Here is a 16,613-nt window from a genome sequence, read left to right as displayed (position 1 = left end):
AACCTGAAGCACTATTTCTGGGTTAGCGGAGTGTGTAACCTGAAGCGAATGTAACCTGAAGCGTACGTAACCTGAGGTACCACTGTATACTAATAGTAAAGACTTGAACTTGGTAATAGCCCGTGCAGATGTTTGAGCAAATGTGAGAGGATGTCAGCCACTGTAGTGCAGAATTCTGCACCGACTGCAGTTTCTGGACCAACCAAAAGGAAAGCTCCACACAGAGTTCATTGCATTAATCCAATGCCTAAACGACCCCAGTCCAGGAATGTTCACAGCTGTTGCAGAAGCCAAAGCTGACAAAAACATTCGCCAGTCCTAAGCCACCAAAGGCACCTGGGCAAACAATAACAAAGCTGGATCCAGGCACACCTCAAACTGTGTACCTGCTTCTTCAGAGGGATGCAACCCTGCCTAAAAAGGTAAAGGACCCCTGACAGTTAAGTCCAGTCGCGGACGACTGGGGGGTTGCGGAGCTCATTTTGCTTTACTGGACGAGGGAACCGACGTTTGTCTGCAGACAGTTTTTCTGGGTCATGTGCCCCGCATGACTAAGCTGCTTCTGGCGAAACCAGAGCAGCGCATGGAAACGCCATTTACCTTCCCGCTGGAGCGGTACCTATTTACCTACTTGCACTTCAACGTGCTTTTGAACTGCTAGGTTGGCAGGAGCTGGGACTGAGCAATGGGAGCTCACCCCATCGCGGGGATTCAAACCGCCAACCTTCCGATCAGCAAGCCCTAGGCTCACTGGTTTAGACCACAGTGCCACCCACGTCCCGCAACCCTGCCTAGGGCAGACAATTGGCTAATTTCTCAAGCATGGGAAGCACTCGCCCACAGAGCCTCTCCCTTGCTAGGATTCAGGATCATTTTACTTTCCCTTAACCAGCCCACCATTGCATCCAGGCACCGGTTCAGGGCCTGCATGGCCTCTCCTCACCCAATTGTTTTGGAGAAGTAAAACTGAGTGTCCTCAGCATTCTGATGACATCTTGCCCCAAATCTCCTAATGACATCTCACAACAACTTCATGTAAAAGGGAGCTGAAGTATAAGCAACTTCTAGAGTCGCCCCGATTCCCCATGCCTGCTCTACTCAATACGAGGAGGGATTCAGTATTAAAACCAATCAGTCTCTGCAAGAAAGGAATATGCTTGAAATTACTAAAATAATTATAAAGAAGTGAATACATGTTACTTCTTAGTCACATCTAGTTAAACTAGCAAGAAGACAAATTAAACTGTACTTATGCAGAGTAAATAAGTTTGTTTTAGTACCTTGTTATCATTTTAGACCACACCCTTTGGTCTTATTTTTACTGTGCTAAGGGTCTACTCGAAGCTAAAGTCAGTTGAAGAATCTCTGAATCACAAGCCATTCATACACTTGGCGACTTGAATATTTAACAAGCTGAGCTTTATAGAAGGTTTCTTTTATCAGAAGCTCCTAGTTTAGAGATCCACGCTAAAAATGCCTGTGCTGATGGTTTCTTATAAAAATTCCTATTCATGAGAGAGCATTCATCTTACCACTCTAAAAATGGATTTCTTCTTCTTCTTTTTGCACAGGCTTTAATGATGTGAGAAAACATTCTTTTTAGAAAAGCCAGTTTGTTTGGGATCCAGAAGTCTCTCCCCCAGTATAAAAGAGTCCATTACTACTCAGAAAGTATAAAACCTCTCATATGGAAACTGTTTGCAGCGAAATATGTAAACATCTTCAGCTACATTCCCTTGCTCTGCCCTGTGAAGTGTAGATCAAGACTGGAACTTCTAAATAGATAAAAACTGGGAAGGGGGTAGGAGAAAACGAATGTGTGGTGGAATAATCCGCTGGGAATTCTGAAAGCTATAAATGACTCCAAATGCATTGACCAAATGATTGAAAATCGCCATTCCAGTTGACCTCTTGAACATGCATCAGAGCTGCTTTTAGACTTGAGACAAAAAGGGGGAAGAGGAGCAATTGCCTTAGGTCCCAAGTAGTTAGCAGATCTCATTCTAGCAAAAGTATAAATTGAAAACACCAGTTTGACAAAAGGGGAAAAGTAGACAAAGCCAAGGAAGCTAGATCATAGCAGCAGTATGCCTGGTGTCAGACACCATAGAAACTTTCTATTGTTGATTTTTTTTTAACACCCACCCACCCTCATTTACTTGGTTCTCCTACAACTGACAGGATACAGCACTTGCAAAGCAATCTGGCAAAAATGAATGAGTAGCTTTTGAAAGATCAAATGAACTGGTATAATCCAAACCGGAGCTGTCAGAATTTACCACAGTGACATAGTATGGCACAACAGCATAATCAAATTTTTAAAATGCTAAATGAATGGATGATCATCAGTGATTTTCAATTAGATGTTTAGGGCATCAATTCTTCTGCCAATACATTCCCTAAACATTACCTCACTCTGTGTGTGTGTGTGTGTGTGTGTGTGTGTGTGTGTGTGTGTAAGCATTAACATGACTTTCCTAAAGCAGCAACAAAGGTTGAAGCTAGAGTGGGCAAAACACAGCTTTTATTATAGGTAAAATATATTTCCCTCCAACAGATATACAAAATTTGGAGTCTTAGAATTGAAAACATATGTTTCAAGAGATTAAAGGGCTCTAATTCATATGTGTTGTCTTTTAAAAAGGAGTCCCCAAACAGTTAAAAAACAGTGTGAAACATGAAGCCAAGCTTCTCAACAAAGTGTCTTATTTCAATAAACCTGGCAGATTTTTAAAAGGTGGGAATTAATTAAATAAGACCTGCATCTACGTTTGAACTAGATACTATCATCAAGGGATACACAAAAGGGTCTGAGTCTCGCAGAGTAAGACAGGGGGGATAAACACAACTGGGAAAGGTTCCAATCTTCAGGACACACAAAAGGTTGCATATTATTCATAATCAAGAAGGTAGGGATGTCAGATGGGAATTGAAATATAGATACAGCTTATCTTGGTTTGAGCTTGTTCACATTTCACGCAGGCCCTGCGGTCATTTCAGAATGCCCTGTTTTCCATTATAAATTAATCATAGGAGCAGCGTAGCCTGTTGTCAGGCACTGTGGAAATGCAGGCTGGCTGACAAACCAAATTCTTCCCATCATTTCAAAACAAAAGCGTATCAGTTTATGTTCTTCTCCACGAAGCAGCTACCAAATAAGGAGGAAACATTTACCCCTCTGGGCATTAGGAATAGATCAGGTATAATTTTTGTTTTGTTTTAAACATTTCAGAGCGGCTGTGAAATGTATTTTTGCACACTGAAAAAGCTTATGTTGTAAAAGCTTCTTTTCATCTGTTATTGTTTATAAATTATCAGCAGGGAGTCAAACCATTATCAAAAAGCATGAAGGGTGTTATCCAACCAGGTTTTAATCAGAATAGACTCATTTAAATTAATAAATGTAACTATGTTGTTGTTGTTTAGTCATCCAACTCTTTGTGACCCCATGGACCAGAGCACGCCAGGCACTCCTGTCTTCCACTGCCTCCCGCAGTTCGGTCAAACTCATGCTGGTAGCTTCGAAGACACTATCCAACCATCTCACCCTCTGTCATCCCCTTCTTCTTGTGCCCTCCATCTTTCCCAACATCAGGGTCTTTTCCAGGGAGTCTTCTCTTCTCATGAGGTGGCCAAAGTATTGGAGCCTCAGCTTCTGGATCTGTCCTTCCAGTGAGCACTCAGGGCTGATTTCCTAAAGAATGGATAGGTTTGAAGTCCATGGGACTCTCAAGAGTCTCCTCCAGCACCATAATTCAGAAGCATCAATTCTTCGGCGATCAGCCTTCTTTATCGTCCAACTCTCACTTTCCATACATCAGTATGTTAGGTCCGCTAATTTCAATGCGTTCACTCTTAGTTGATAACCACCCAAAGGAATTGCAGGGAATGAGATTCAGCATGGCATGAGTAGCATCTGTTTGTGCAACAGGGTTTCACCTTACTTTCCTCTAGTGCTATTTTTCTAGAAAAAGAGGTGCCAGAACTCACCATGAACATCTCCCTCATTCTCTTATAATGACAGACACCTGAAATGAGCTGCAACTGAGTTCTGGGGAGTTCTCTCCCCTGCATGCTTCCCCAAATCTCTCCAGAAGGGGAGAAGACCCTCTGGAGCAATATTTTTGGGCATACGTGGGGTTGGAGGAAAGAGAAGAGGAGAAATGGAAGTCCTGTTTTATAACAGATTGCACAAACTTGTGGACATCACTGGATGTGCAAGCTTGTGAACCTCACGAACAGGGGCTGCTTGGTTAAATGCAATTCAAAATGCACACCAAGCAGTGGTTCCAATCCTGCATTGGAAAGAGCACCTAAGTGGAGAAATGATGGACAGGGAAAGGGTTAAACAATCCCCCCACCACCACCACTTCATAATTCTGGTTGAAACCTACGGCACCTTGAAGGTTTTTAGATGTACATTCAAATATTTTGTACATCCAAAAGCACAGTGTGTGAATAGGCCCTCGGGCACACTGTCTGAATTAAGAACATTGTTTAGGTTGTTTCTCATGCAGTATACATTTAGGACAAGAAATAAAACCTTATGCTTTCAGCCCTACGCTGTTAAAAATCATTACCACACAATAGCAGAAAAGTGGAGATGGCCATTCATTTTAGAAACTGATGTGTTTACGTTACCATTATTATCCCCATAAAAAGCAATTCATTTGCGTCTACGTATTAACTCTTGTAGGGCAAAACTATAAACGAAACGGTGGAGAACAAAGGATACAATGTTTTATAAAGATGCTCTTCAATTATCTAGCAGAGACAAAAGGCTAAATGAGATAAGGTTGCAAAACCCCCATGAGGGCCCTGGCAAATAAACGGTTCTTTGCTCAGAAATTAGATGAAGTTTGGAAAAGTGCCAACAGGTATATATATAACTTGGGGGAGGGGGAACCATATGAACTTCAGAGATGCGGAAAGGACAAAACCATTCATTTAAGGTGATGTAGAAGCACACAAGGTCGCCTTGTTATTCCAGTGACCTGTGTGTGGTGTAACAGGAGGGTTGGTTAAGCTGGAGCGCAGGTGGCGTAAAACTGTCTGAACCTGACCAAACATGGCTGAGGCTGCACCAATGTACCTATCATATGGCCGTGGTACTTTTGTAAACGCTGTCCTGCAACTCAAGCCCCAAATATCTGAAAGACAGCCTTCTTCCCTACACACCGTCATGGGTGCCGAGATCAGCAGAGGGGACCTCTTGGTCGTTCCTCCAACTTCAAGAGACTCAGGGTGGTGGTTCAGAAGAGGGCATTCTCTGTGGGAGCCCCAAAACTGTGAAATTCCTTCCCCACAGAGGTATGTGTGGGACCTTTATAATATAGCTTCCGGAGAATGCTGAAGAGACATTTCTTTACCCAAGCTTTTAACATTTAAGGTGCATATTTTTCAGACTCTCATTTTCGTGGCTGTAAGTTGTTTTAAACTGTTTTTAATATTGTGTTTTGATGTTGTAACCCACCCTGGGACCTTAGGGTGAAGGTGGGAAATTCATCACCATCATTCCCCCATATATGTACAGTTGTACCTTGGGTTAAGTACTTAATTTGTTCCAGAGGTCCGTACTTAACCCGAAACTGTTCTTAACCTGAAGCACCACTTTAGCTAATGGGGCCTCCTCCTGCTGCTGCTGCTGCTGCTGCACCACCGGAGAACAATTTCTGTTCTCATCCTGAAGCAAAGTTCTTAACCTGAAGCAATATTTCTGGGTTAGCGGAGTCTGTAACCTGAAGCGTATGTAACCTGAAGCGTATGTAACCCGAGGTACCACTGTATATCCTCAGGATTCTATGGAATTCATTTAGGCCCTGCATACATTTTTTGTTTGGGGCAGATATTAGTCTTAGTAATTTCTTTCCTCGCGAACAGCTTTGGACACACTCACTGAGCCGTGCCAAAGGGAAATAGATTTTCAGGGCTTCCCTCCTCCCTTCTGGTGTTAAGGACAATCGTCCCCCCTCCTTTTTAGCTTTCAGCCTAAGCATGCAACATGCGAAGAGACACACTCTCAGAGGAACAACAATGTACACATAAGTCTGGAGTTGCTCTATTAAAAACAAACATTTGTGAATTAATAGGGAAAGCTGTTGTTTTAATTGTCAGGATCCCTTAACTGCCACCGAGCCTTAAATCTGAAATGCTTCAGAGTTAGGAAAAGGCTTCAGAGTGAATCTGTTTGAGGCGGGTGCAAAGGAAAAGCTGTCAGCCCCCTTTAACCTCAGCCAAAAAGAAAAGGGTTATTTACACCTGGTTCCTTCTCTTTTCTAGGTCTTGCTTCTTTACCTGATGACAGAGCACCACAGTTTTTCTGCCTTTATAGACACATGTCTCTTTTGCCTTGCTCATGAGTTGATTCAATCTGCAGAGGTGCCAAACGGGTGTTCTGGGCCCAGTGAATTGGTGTCTCAGCACCACCTGCAAAAAAAGGCATGAAGTTGCATAAAATCTGCATATGCTTCAAACCATATGCAACTTTATGCATGTATGCTTTCTTTCTTTGCAGAAGGGGCAGAGGATCCAAAAATAATTTGGTGGCAGACAGACAATGTCAACCGAAGAAGTTTCTCTCAATTTTATTTCTAGAAAATGCTTAACCTGTTGGATTTCTGCCTGTCTAACAGCTGTTAAGTGCACAGGAATGCTGTCCTTCCCCACCATAAACCCTGCAAAAAAAACCTCAAGTTTCATAAGCTGTAAACTAATTATGCTCCTGTAGGTCTTTCATCAATTGATCTTAAGACTAGAAATACTACATTCAGCGCAGTACAAGTGAACAGGTATGATATTTCAGCTAGTAAAAGTGGGGTGTCAAAATAGCTTTAAGATGTATAGAAACCAAGGTTCAAGTGCCTATGATAGGATAAATTCATATTGTGAAAACTACCGGTATATTATACAGGCTTCTGGTCCTGCCTGCCTTAATGGAGGCAGCCCCCATGACAGCGGGGAATCGTTGGTGAACGAAAAACAAGGATGACGGAGGGTAAATCATCCTTGCAAATTCCCCCCAGGAACAGGGAGAATGGGCTTCACTCGCAGTTCGTCTTGGTACCTGGCTCTCGCTCTGGCACAGAATGTGGGAGGCAGGGAGGCGCTGAGTGCAAAGGACTTTGCCTGGCAAAAACCCTCCTACGCGGCCATTAAGAAACAGAGGTTCTCCATTTAATTGGATCTTTAATTGGCTTTTACACACCGGCATGTGATGGAAAAGGGTTGCAACAACATACTGCCGAATATACCAGCTACATGGATCAAAGGTTTGAACTGAGATAAGATTTTCTTCAACGTGAAAGTCGGTTGGGGAAAGGGAAGCCCACCATTTGTTTATTCTAAGCTTCTTTTATATATTTATGATTCCGCATTTGCAAGTGAGGAAGGGACGTTGAGGTAATATTGGTATTAACAAACCAAAATGGAAAACTGCATGTGATCTGAAATGAAGAAAGGAGGGGGAGGGGAAGCTCAAGTATGACAATGTATGACTATGACTATGTAATTGCCCTCACCTCCGTTTGAAAACAACAGACAAGAAAAAAAAGACTAAGATTTGTGTGTGCTACTGACGGAATGTAATCTAAGATAAAGTTTAATTGGGCCATAAATCTCTTGCTGTAAGGAAAAGAATTTGGGGGCTGTGATAAGAACACTGCAGAGATTCTGGGGGTTGGAAAGCAGTATTAAATATGCAGTGTGTTCGAAAACTGCCCACCTTTTCCTAGGCTGATGGGGAAATGGTGAAGATCTGTGACATGTTTTATTAGTGAGACTAGTGAGACACTTTGCCACTGGATCTTTGATTGTCTAGCCGTGGGGGTTTCTCCTGCATTGTTAGCAGACGATGCATAATTAGTTGAGCTCTAAGCTGAAAGAGTTTGCTGGTTTGTGTAAGGCCTTATCATCATTTCTTATCGGTTAGGAGGGAGGATGGAGAAAGCAAACAAAGCTGGAGACACCTATCGTTCAGGTGAGCTACCCCCTGGGAAGCTGGGAAGCCTCCAACTTTTGTACTGGTATATTACCTTGTTGAAACACTTATCACGATGTTATTTCAATACCGGTAATTCAACAATATGGCAATTTATCGCACAGCCCTGATCTTCTACTTTAAGGCATTCCTATCTGCAGGCTTCATTTATGTGGAACTCTGAACACAAGGCAGATCTTTGAGCTCAGCCGGAGGAGCAATAAAGAGCAGTATTTTGCAGGTTGGACAACTCAACAGAAATGATTTAGCTTGGTGTTCACTGACATAAATATAAGTTATGGGCAAAACTAAGAGGTAAATGTTAGACTAGATGACAGGAAAGCTTCTGATTTATTAAATAGCAAAAGGCTTTTCCACAAGGGGTAAGGGTTTCTTGATGGCTGAACAAAGCAGCAGCTACGTGCAATAGGAAACAAATCCTGTGGTTAAAGGGAAATGAACAAGAACATGTAATGGTTTTTCAATGCAGCACATCACTGGGTTCAACTTAATGCAGCATGCTGTTTTTAGTTTTGGTGCTGCTGCTTTTAGTTACTGATTATTGTCTCTTTCTAGTTGTTGGCTTCTTATGATTTATTTGTATATTGTTCTGAAATCAATGTTACTACAAAAAGCTGAACACAAACGAAGTAAAACCGGCTGCTGCGCTAAGCCGCATGTCAGCTGCTGGAAGGCTGAGCAGCCTCAACAAAGCCCTGCTGTGCCTGCAGCTCGTGAAGAGACCCTCTCCTCAGTCCTTAGAGGATGTCCTCTTCGGGCTCTGGGGAGGGTCTCCTCATGAGTCAGCTCTCTCCCACCACAGCTCACGGTGCTGCATGTGTGTGCAGTCGTGTTCAAGTAGATCGCATGCATGTGGGGAATTGCCTGTATGCATAATATAGTTGCGTGCCTGTTAGTTTGGAAGTGAAAAGGGACCAACCATAAAATACGTGGTTTGTACATACCTAAAGGGATTCATTAGGTAGAGCTAATTCTATCCAAGCCATGCCCCTTCACCCTTCCAGTGATGAGGGTGACAGGGCATGGACAGGACTCTCTTCCTGACACCACAACACTAACACAGTGCTGGCCAAATATATTTTGCTGTCTAAAGCATGCCCCAAATGCTCTGCTCCACCTGCAAAGGCTAACAGTTGTTTTGTTTTTTTTAAGTAGTTTCTGCCCATCTATACCACCTACCATGGTGCCACCTGAACCAGGTCATTTACCCTGCAGCATGGCAGGAATGGCTCTGCTATTACCATATTTTCACCAGAAATATAGTAATGAACTCAGCAAAAGGAAGAGAAAGGAGGCATACAAGATTAAAAAAAAGACTTGTCCTGACTGCCAAAAGCTGAACAAATTAGCTGACTGCAACTGTGATATTAAGTATGGTGTCTCATTAAGTTTTGTAAAGATGCCTGCAATTCAACAAACAGCAGCTACAATAAGCTAGCTAAAAGGAAGATTAAAATGAAGGTGCTTGCCTTTAAGAGGCAATTTTCTGGCTGCCAGTTGGCCATTCTCCAAACGAGATCTCCACTGCTAGCCTGTGTAATTCAATGGTCTTCAAGGAGCAGCTTGGAAAATCATCAAATTAAGCCATTCTCCATTCTCCTACAGCCTAGGTACAAATGACTTAAGTGTAATTGCACAAGAGACCACATGTGCTGTGTGGCCTTTTAGAACTCATCTGGAATTAGTTTTGCTTTTTTTTCCAAAGGGCCTTTCCAACCGGAGTGGAAACTGACAGAAAGACCACAGCTCCAAAATTCATTTCAGCTTAAGATGAAGCCTCTGACTCAAGACAAATATGAGACAACGAAGGGGAGGGTTGGGGCAGTGGAATGGGAGACATTCAGCCAAACTATACAGGACACGCTCTTGAAGAAGTAAAATAGCAGCTCTGTGAGAATGCACGCAGATTCTAAGGTGCATGCACCCATATACAGGCTCAATAAATTGTATTGGAGAAATACTGTTTACAAAAAGTTCTAACAATTGATAATATTTTCTAGAGCCTTAGAGAGTAGTCCAGACTTCCTGAACGTAGTTGCATCCATGTTTACGACTTTGTGACAACATCCCTCAATAAAGATTAAAGGTAAAGGGACCCCTGACCATTAGGTCCAGTCGTGGCCAACTCTGGGGTTGTGGCGCTCATCTCACTTTATTGGCTGAGGGAGCCAGCATACAGCTTCTGGGTCATGTGGCCAGCATGACTAAGCTGCTTCTGGCGAACCAGGACAGCGCACGGAAACACCGTTTACCTTCCCGCCGGAAAGGTACCTATTTATCTACTTGCACTTTGATGTGCTTTCGAACTGCTAGGTTGGCAGGAGCAGGGACCAGGCAACGGGAGCTCACCCCGTCGCGGGGATTCGAACTGCTGACCTTCTGATAGGCAAGCCCTAGGCTCTGCAGTTTAACCCACAGCACCACCTGCATCCCTTCAATAAAGATTAGAGTGAGGTAAAATGAATGGATTTTTGGTTGCTTCGACTTTCCCTGTCACAACACTCGAGAAGTTTGTTTCTTGAAAACCAGCAGCAAGGTATGGCAATTGTGTGGAAGGGGGAACCTGTGACCACTTAACCTTCACTGTGACAGAGGCCAGAGTGAACAGAAAGGCCGTTTACCTTCCTGCTGCAGCAATACCTATTTATCTACTCACAACTGCTTTTGAACTGCTAGGTTGGCAGGAGCTGGGACAGAGCAATGCGAGCTCACCCCATTGCAGGGATTTGAACTGCCAACCTTATGATTGGCAAGCCCAAGAGACTCAGTGGTTTAGACTACAGCGCCACCCACGTCCCCAGCAGAAGGGAAACTGAAAACTAGACGCGGGAGAATGGAATGAAGTATTGTGGGGAAGGTTGTTGGACCGAAGCATTCCACAACATTTGGTTGTTGGTCCCAAGTATAAACGAAGTGTAGTGTGAAAGAGAAAGAGAAAGGGCAGTTGCAAAAAAGGACTTACCTTCTGCTTCCTCAGTCACCAAGATGGCCTAATTACTACGGTGGAATATGCAACGTCTGCAGTGAAAAAAGCTACTTTGACACGGCAAAGATAAGTATGCTGCTGAACAAATTGGACCACGCGGGTCAGTTCATACTACTGTCATATAGTATTAAAGAATGACAGTGAAACTAGGATGAAGGTCTCAGAATGAATTGCATACTCTGACTAGGAACATAGGACTTGCCATAACTAATCAAAAGGGTGGTCCATCAAGTCTGTTGTTCTGCCTCAAACTGAGACAAATAGGTGATACAGAAGCACGAACACAAAGCCAGAGACTGAATAACAAATTCAGTCCCCTATTCTAAGAGTGCAACAAATGCAGTCTACTTTTTTGAGAAATGCTGCATACATTACACACTTATCTACACATAGGCAGCCTTTTTTTAGAAGCATACATCTTCTTCGTAACAGTTGGAACATATTGATGTTTTCCTGTTGTAAATATAGAAATCAGGCAGGTGATAGAGCAAGCATCTGTTTTCTTACACATGAATTATTCCCTCATAGGGCAAATGAAAAGTGGACATCTGAAGGACGTTATTTGAGTCAGGATTTAGCTGTAAAACGTCTGAGGTCAGTAGCAGAACCATAACTTAGCAAGCTCAAGCTTGGGGGAATTTAAACAAGAATATTAATGAAGAAAAGGGGCTTGGATCCTGCCATACCCCCTTCCTCAGTGAAGTCCTCTGTGCAACCCACAAAAACACTTGAGTGTTGATAGAGGCTGCAACAGGAGGGAGAAATTAGTGGAAACAAAAGGAGCTCATGCTTAGTAGTGAAGGATCCAACGCAAAGATATCACCATCAAAACCAAATAATTGCAACTATCTATGACAAATGAAGTGGGATTAGAGAACAGCACTACCAGATCAGAGAACACAATGACACATAGAATGTTGATATATGATTCAATTTGTTTATGTTTATCGGTTCTTAAAATATATATTTTTATTTGCTGATAATTTAATTCCCTTTTAAAACTACTTAGAGGTTTTGCTCTGTTGTTTTTTTAAACAATCAAGCATTGAATAAATTTTGTGAATGATATATTCCAGAAGTCTGGTCCAGTTCTAAAAGCAATTTAGTGACCGTAAGACTTTAAACAGGAACACTTATAGAAAGAAGAAGAAAATCCCTGGAAACGTGAATCACAGTACAGTATAGTAAGCCCGCAACTGAAGTGAATGCTTGGTTCCTGGGTACTGGGGAAACCCAGCCAGATGGGCGGGGTACAAATAATAAATTATTATTATTATTATTATTACTGTTACAGAATACTTTGCTCGCAAAAACAGCCATATTCACCACATAAAAAGGCATGGTTGTGGTTACTGAAATTTGACTTGTAGACATGCCTTGATTTGTAGAACTAAAAAGTTTTATGAACTGGTCTATCAAGATCCCACTTCTCCAATGGCTCACAGGGATGATATTTTGAGAACTGGTACTATAGATGGTGGGCTTTGGAACAAAACATATCCACTATTGCACTTAAGGAACAATGTGACCTAGATGTATTTCATGATCAACAGCTGAGTCAGACATATTTGTACTGCTTATTAGTGTTCATACATTAGTCTTGTTAATAGTTTTTATTATTTTTATTATGCATTTTGTGCTTCATATATTGTAACTTTGTGTTGTGAACCGCCCTGAGATGGGATGGTATACAAGTTTAATAAATAATAAAAAATAATATTTCAAGAATTCTACTTGGTAGTTCTTTTTGACCGCGTAAGCTACTCATTAAACCACATCACTTAAAATTTCTTGGGATGCATCGTTTCATTCAGATTTATAGTCCAAGGGTTCAGGTACAAGGTAAGTGAACATTTATCCAAAGTTTACTCAAAAACAGGAAATCGAGAAGCTAATTCATCATAAAAGAATAGAACAACCCGTAATTTAAATCCAAGAGGAAAAAAATTCCCTGATGACCCCAAAATAATACTCCTCTACATAGGCTGGAATTAACACAGCACAATTATATTTGCCTGGAACTTGAGAAAAGGTCTCCCTGTCTACACAGTCTGTTAGGAATTGCCAGCCAAAATATAAGTCGGAGAACATATGGGACAATATGAGGCTCTCTCTTTGCCCACTGTCCTAAATACTGTGTATTCTGAGTACCAGCCAGCAGGCATGACCAGAGTTTCTGTGTTTCTCTAAAGCACACAGTTTCTTTCAGAACCTCCAACTGGAAAAACAACAAGTAGAGTCAAGTTTTCATTGAAACAAACCAGTTTTTCTTTCACCCTTCACCTCTCTGAACTTTTCTTCAGTTTTCTGCTAAGAAGACCCACAAACGTTTATACGCAACACACTGAGAAACAAAACCAACAGTTGTGATGAATTTTCAACTTGGCCGCCGTCCCATTTAACGAACAGCAGGAATTAGCCAGCGAGAGAGAGACAGATGAAAAGCTTAAGTCAAAAGATTATATTGCTAGTTGAGTTGACACAAAATGCACATGTACCACATTAATTATAAGGACCAGATGAATTACGAGGAGAATGTGCACCATTACGTCTTCTATGTAACATTCACAAAAGAAGTTCATGATCTGTTTTAAGTCATGGTTTTGGAGAATCCAAAAGGGAACAGCCACATAGCATGCATAAACCCTTCCCATATGTGAATAGTGTGCAGTTTGATGCCTGAACTAAAAATGCGATATACAGGCAACCTCTGATTTGCGTGGGGGTTGGGTGCCTGGCCCCCATGACACTGGCAGTGTGTGTATAAGCCTGCCCCACCCTTTTACAGCCCCATTCTGTTCTGTCCCCATTCTGCCCTCTTCTGGGTCCAAAATGACATGTGCATCGGCGGTCAAACATCAACTGAACATGCTGAAAATGGCCTGCTTCTGAAGGCTGTACAGATTCAAAACAGCAAGGGCCAGAAGCAGACTGGAATAGGTCTATAAAACCAGTATCATCCAGAAGTGCCTAAACTATGTTAAAATTCATGATTAGGAAGAATAAGACAAATGGGTTTTTTCCTCCAAAGTCTTGCTTAATCATGTCAAAAGCTCGACTCCTGTCCTGCATGTACAAATACGAGTAAATCCATTTTTATTCATTCACTTAAAAGCACTTAAAAGTTAGCTGATCTCTGGTTTAAAGAATTTTATATTGTTTTCACTGTACGGTTTGAAAACTGCTCTGATTTTTTTTTTAAATGAATAGCAGTATGGAAGTATTTTTATTAATAAAAATAACATAAATAATATTCAAAGAAAATCTCTAAGTGGTGTAAACTAGGATAGCACTTTCAAGGAATGACAAGATCTAATTTGGTATTTATGGAACTTTTCTCTCTCCCAGATTTATTTGTGACCAGTCCAGTCACGGAGCTCTTTTTGTGCTGCATATTTTATAATGGCCAGTACATATATGGCCATATATGGCTTTGTTCCTAGATATGTGATTCTGCTAAGGCCAACAAAAGAAAAATATTTTTCATAATTCAGAATTCTGGTCATTTGCATTCCCCATGGTGATGCTGCCAGACATTCTAACCTGCTGTTCACATTTGATTGTGCTTCATTTGCAATTTCTACCTAATGTTGGAAAATGGAGCAGACTACTGATTATTGCCAAGAATTTTTGTTTGCTGTTTCACTTATAGTGATCCTCCTCTGCCCTTTTTCTTCAAAAGACGCCATGATAACTGAAAAACAAACCAGGCCTATGCTTAGAGACGTAGTTCTATTCCAGCTCTTTTATTGACAGCACCCCAAAAAATAAAGCAGACATTTTTTTCAACAGCAGATCAGCCACCACTACAGTGGAACCTCATGTTACATACCGTCCTCCTTGCGAACGCTGCGGGTTACGAGCTCTGCTAACCTGGAAGTAGATCCTCCCGGTTGCGAACTTTGCCCCAGGATGCGAGCGGAAGTGGCGCGACAGACGCCATTAGCGAAAGCACGCCTCGGGTTATGAACAGTTTCGGCTTAAGAACGGACCTCCAGAACTAATTAAGTTCGCAACCGGAGGCACCACTGTACTTTTGAAACATGAATCTAATAATCAAAACACACCTCTCTGCTTGTAAGGAAAATGCTCTTACCTCAGTTAACTGCTTACTCCTCCCAGGGGTGAACACAAGACGTCTATGCTCAACAAACCTTACATTTGTTCGAGCATCAAAAGAACACCAGGTGTTCGGTTCTCCTTCACGGACTTCGCTTCTACAATGCCTTTTAATCAACTAAGTGCAACTCTGTTTGAGCTTTCCTTTCACCCTCCAGCTCATCATAAATGGCTCTTGCTACTCTCAATCAGAGAGATGCTGATGTGATTGTACCTTCACCATCAAGATTAATCACATATCAATAAGAGCTTTCAGCAGCCTCCAGAACTAAAGAGTATTCTGAATCTTAATGCTGCCTTAGATAACCTTCACTGAAGACTGTAGAACATCTACTTGGCATGCTAAATTTCCAGAAAAAGGAGTGCAGGAAATATCACCTGAATTAGCCAGGGAGCTCCATAATGACAGAGGGTAACAATGATAAATTAATCTACTACCTCCCCTTCACTTCAATGCTTTCTTGGCCATATGACAAAAGCCCATTCACCGCTCAGAAAAGCTCCGCCGGACAGCTGCTTGCAGATATAGTGGTGGTGCAGAAGTAAGGTTTCTTTGCCCTCGCCACACCATAACCAAGATTACCTCTGGTATCTTGCTTAGGGAGGTTGTGACGCAGCAGGGGCTAGAGTACACTAGCAACATCCCCATTCTGCCTCTGACCCAACACTGCAAACAATGCCTCAAACCAGACAAATGGCCTCCTGGTAAGGGACATGGAATTGTTAGGGATGATTTCAACTCTAACTCTCATCTAATAAGGGCAGCCTGATCCATACATGTTTACTCACAACCAAGTCTCACAGAGTTTGAAAGCATGCACTTGCAAACATGTATAGGGCTACAAAGTCAGCTTGTTGGCTACCTTAAACATCCCAGTGAAAAGGTGGATATACACTGCATAAATAAAATATAAAGGTAAAGGGACCCCTGACCATTAGGTCCTGTCGTGGCCGACTTTGGGGTTGCGGCGCTCATCTCGCTTTATTGGCTGAGGGAGCAGGCATACAGCTTCTGGGTCATGTCGCCAGCATGACTAAGCCGCTTCTGGCGAACCAGAGCAGCGCACAGAAACGCCATTTACCTTCCTGCCGGAGCGGTACCTATTTATCTACTTGCACTTTGACGTGCTTTCGAACTGCTAGGTTGGCAGGAGCAGGGACCGAGCAACGGGAGCTCACCCCGCCGTGGGGATTCGAACTGCCGACCTTCTGATTGGCAAGTCCTAGGCTCTGTGGTTTAACCCACAGCGCCACCAGGAAGTACACTAGTTTATTTCCATAAGAGAGTAGAAAGCATTTTAAAAGCATGGTCCTCCTAAGAAGATGGTATTTTAAGAAGAATTTGGCAGCATGGTTGTTTTGCATGCAACAGAAGCTCTCACCATATAACAGCTGTTGCAAACAGGCACCAAAAAGGCTCGTTCTTTCTTTCAGCGTAATTTACACCCAAGACAAAAGCGGCAATCAATTTCCACGCAAGGTGAGATTTTTATTTTTATAATAAACGGGAAT

General features: G+C 42.3%; 1 protein-coding gene across 7 annotated transcripts in view; it reads right to left on the bottom strand.

Moving 5' to 3' along the window:
* The window catches only part of MCC (MCC regulator of WNT signaling pathway), a 204,968-nt gene that overhangs the window by 90,490 nt on the left and 97,865 nt on the right, over nucleotides 1-16,613 (bottom strand). Inside the window, exon 1 of one of the 7 annotated variants that reach the window (XM_083403795.1) lies at nucleotides 6,295-6,372. The exons of the other annotated variants lie outside the window; for them this stretch is intronic. Within the exon in view, the coding sequence (XP_083259921.1) occupies nucleotides 6,295-6,357 (63 nt within the window). The 5' untranslated portion in view covers nucleotides 6,358-6,372. Of the gene's footprint in view, nucleotides 1-6,294; nucleotides 6,373-16,613 lie in introns of those variants that run through there. 7 annotated transcript variants of the gene reach the window in all.

Source organism: Podarcis tiliguerta (assembly GCF_965153285.1).
Source record: "Podarcis tiliguerta genome assembly, chromosome: 11".
In the NCBI taxonomy this organism is placed as follows: domain Eukaryota; kingdom Metazoa; phylum Chordata; class Lepidosauria; order Squamata; family Lacertidae; genus Podarcis; species Podarcis tiliguerta.
This window is presented reverse-complemented; position numbering and strand designations above follow the sequence as displayed.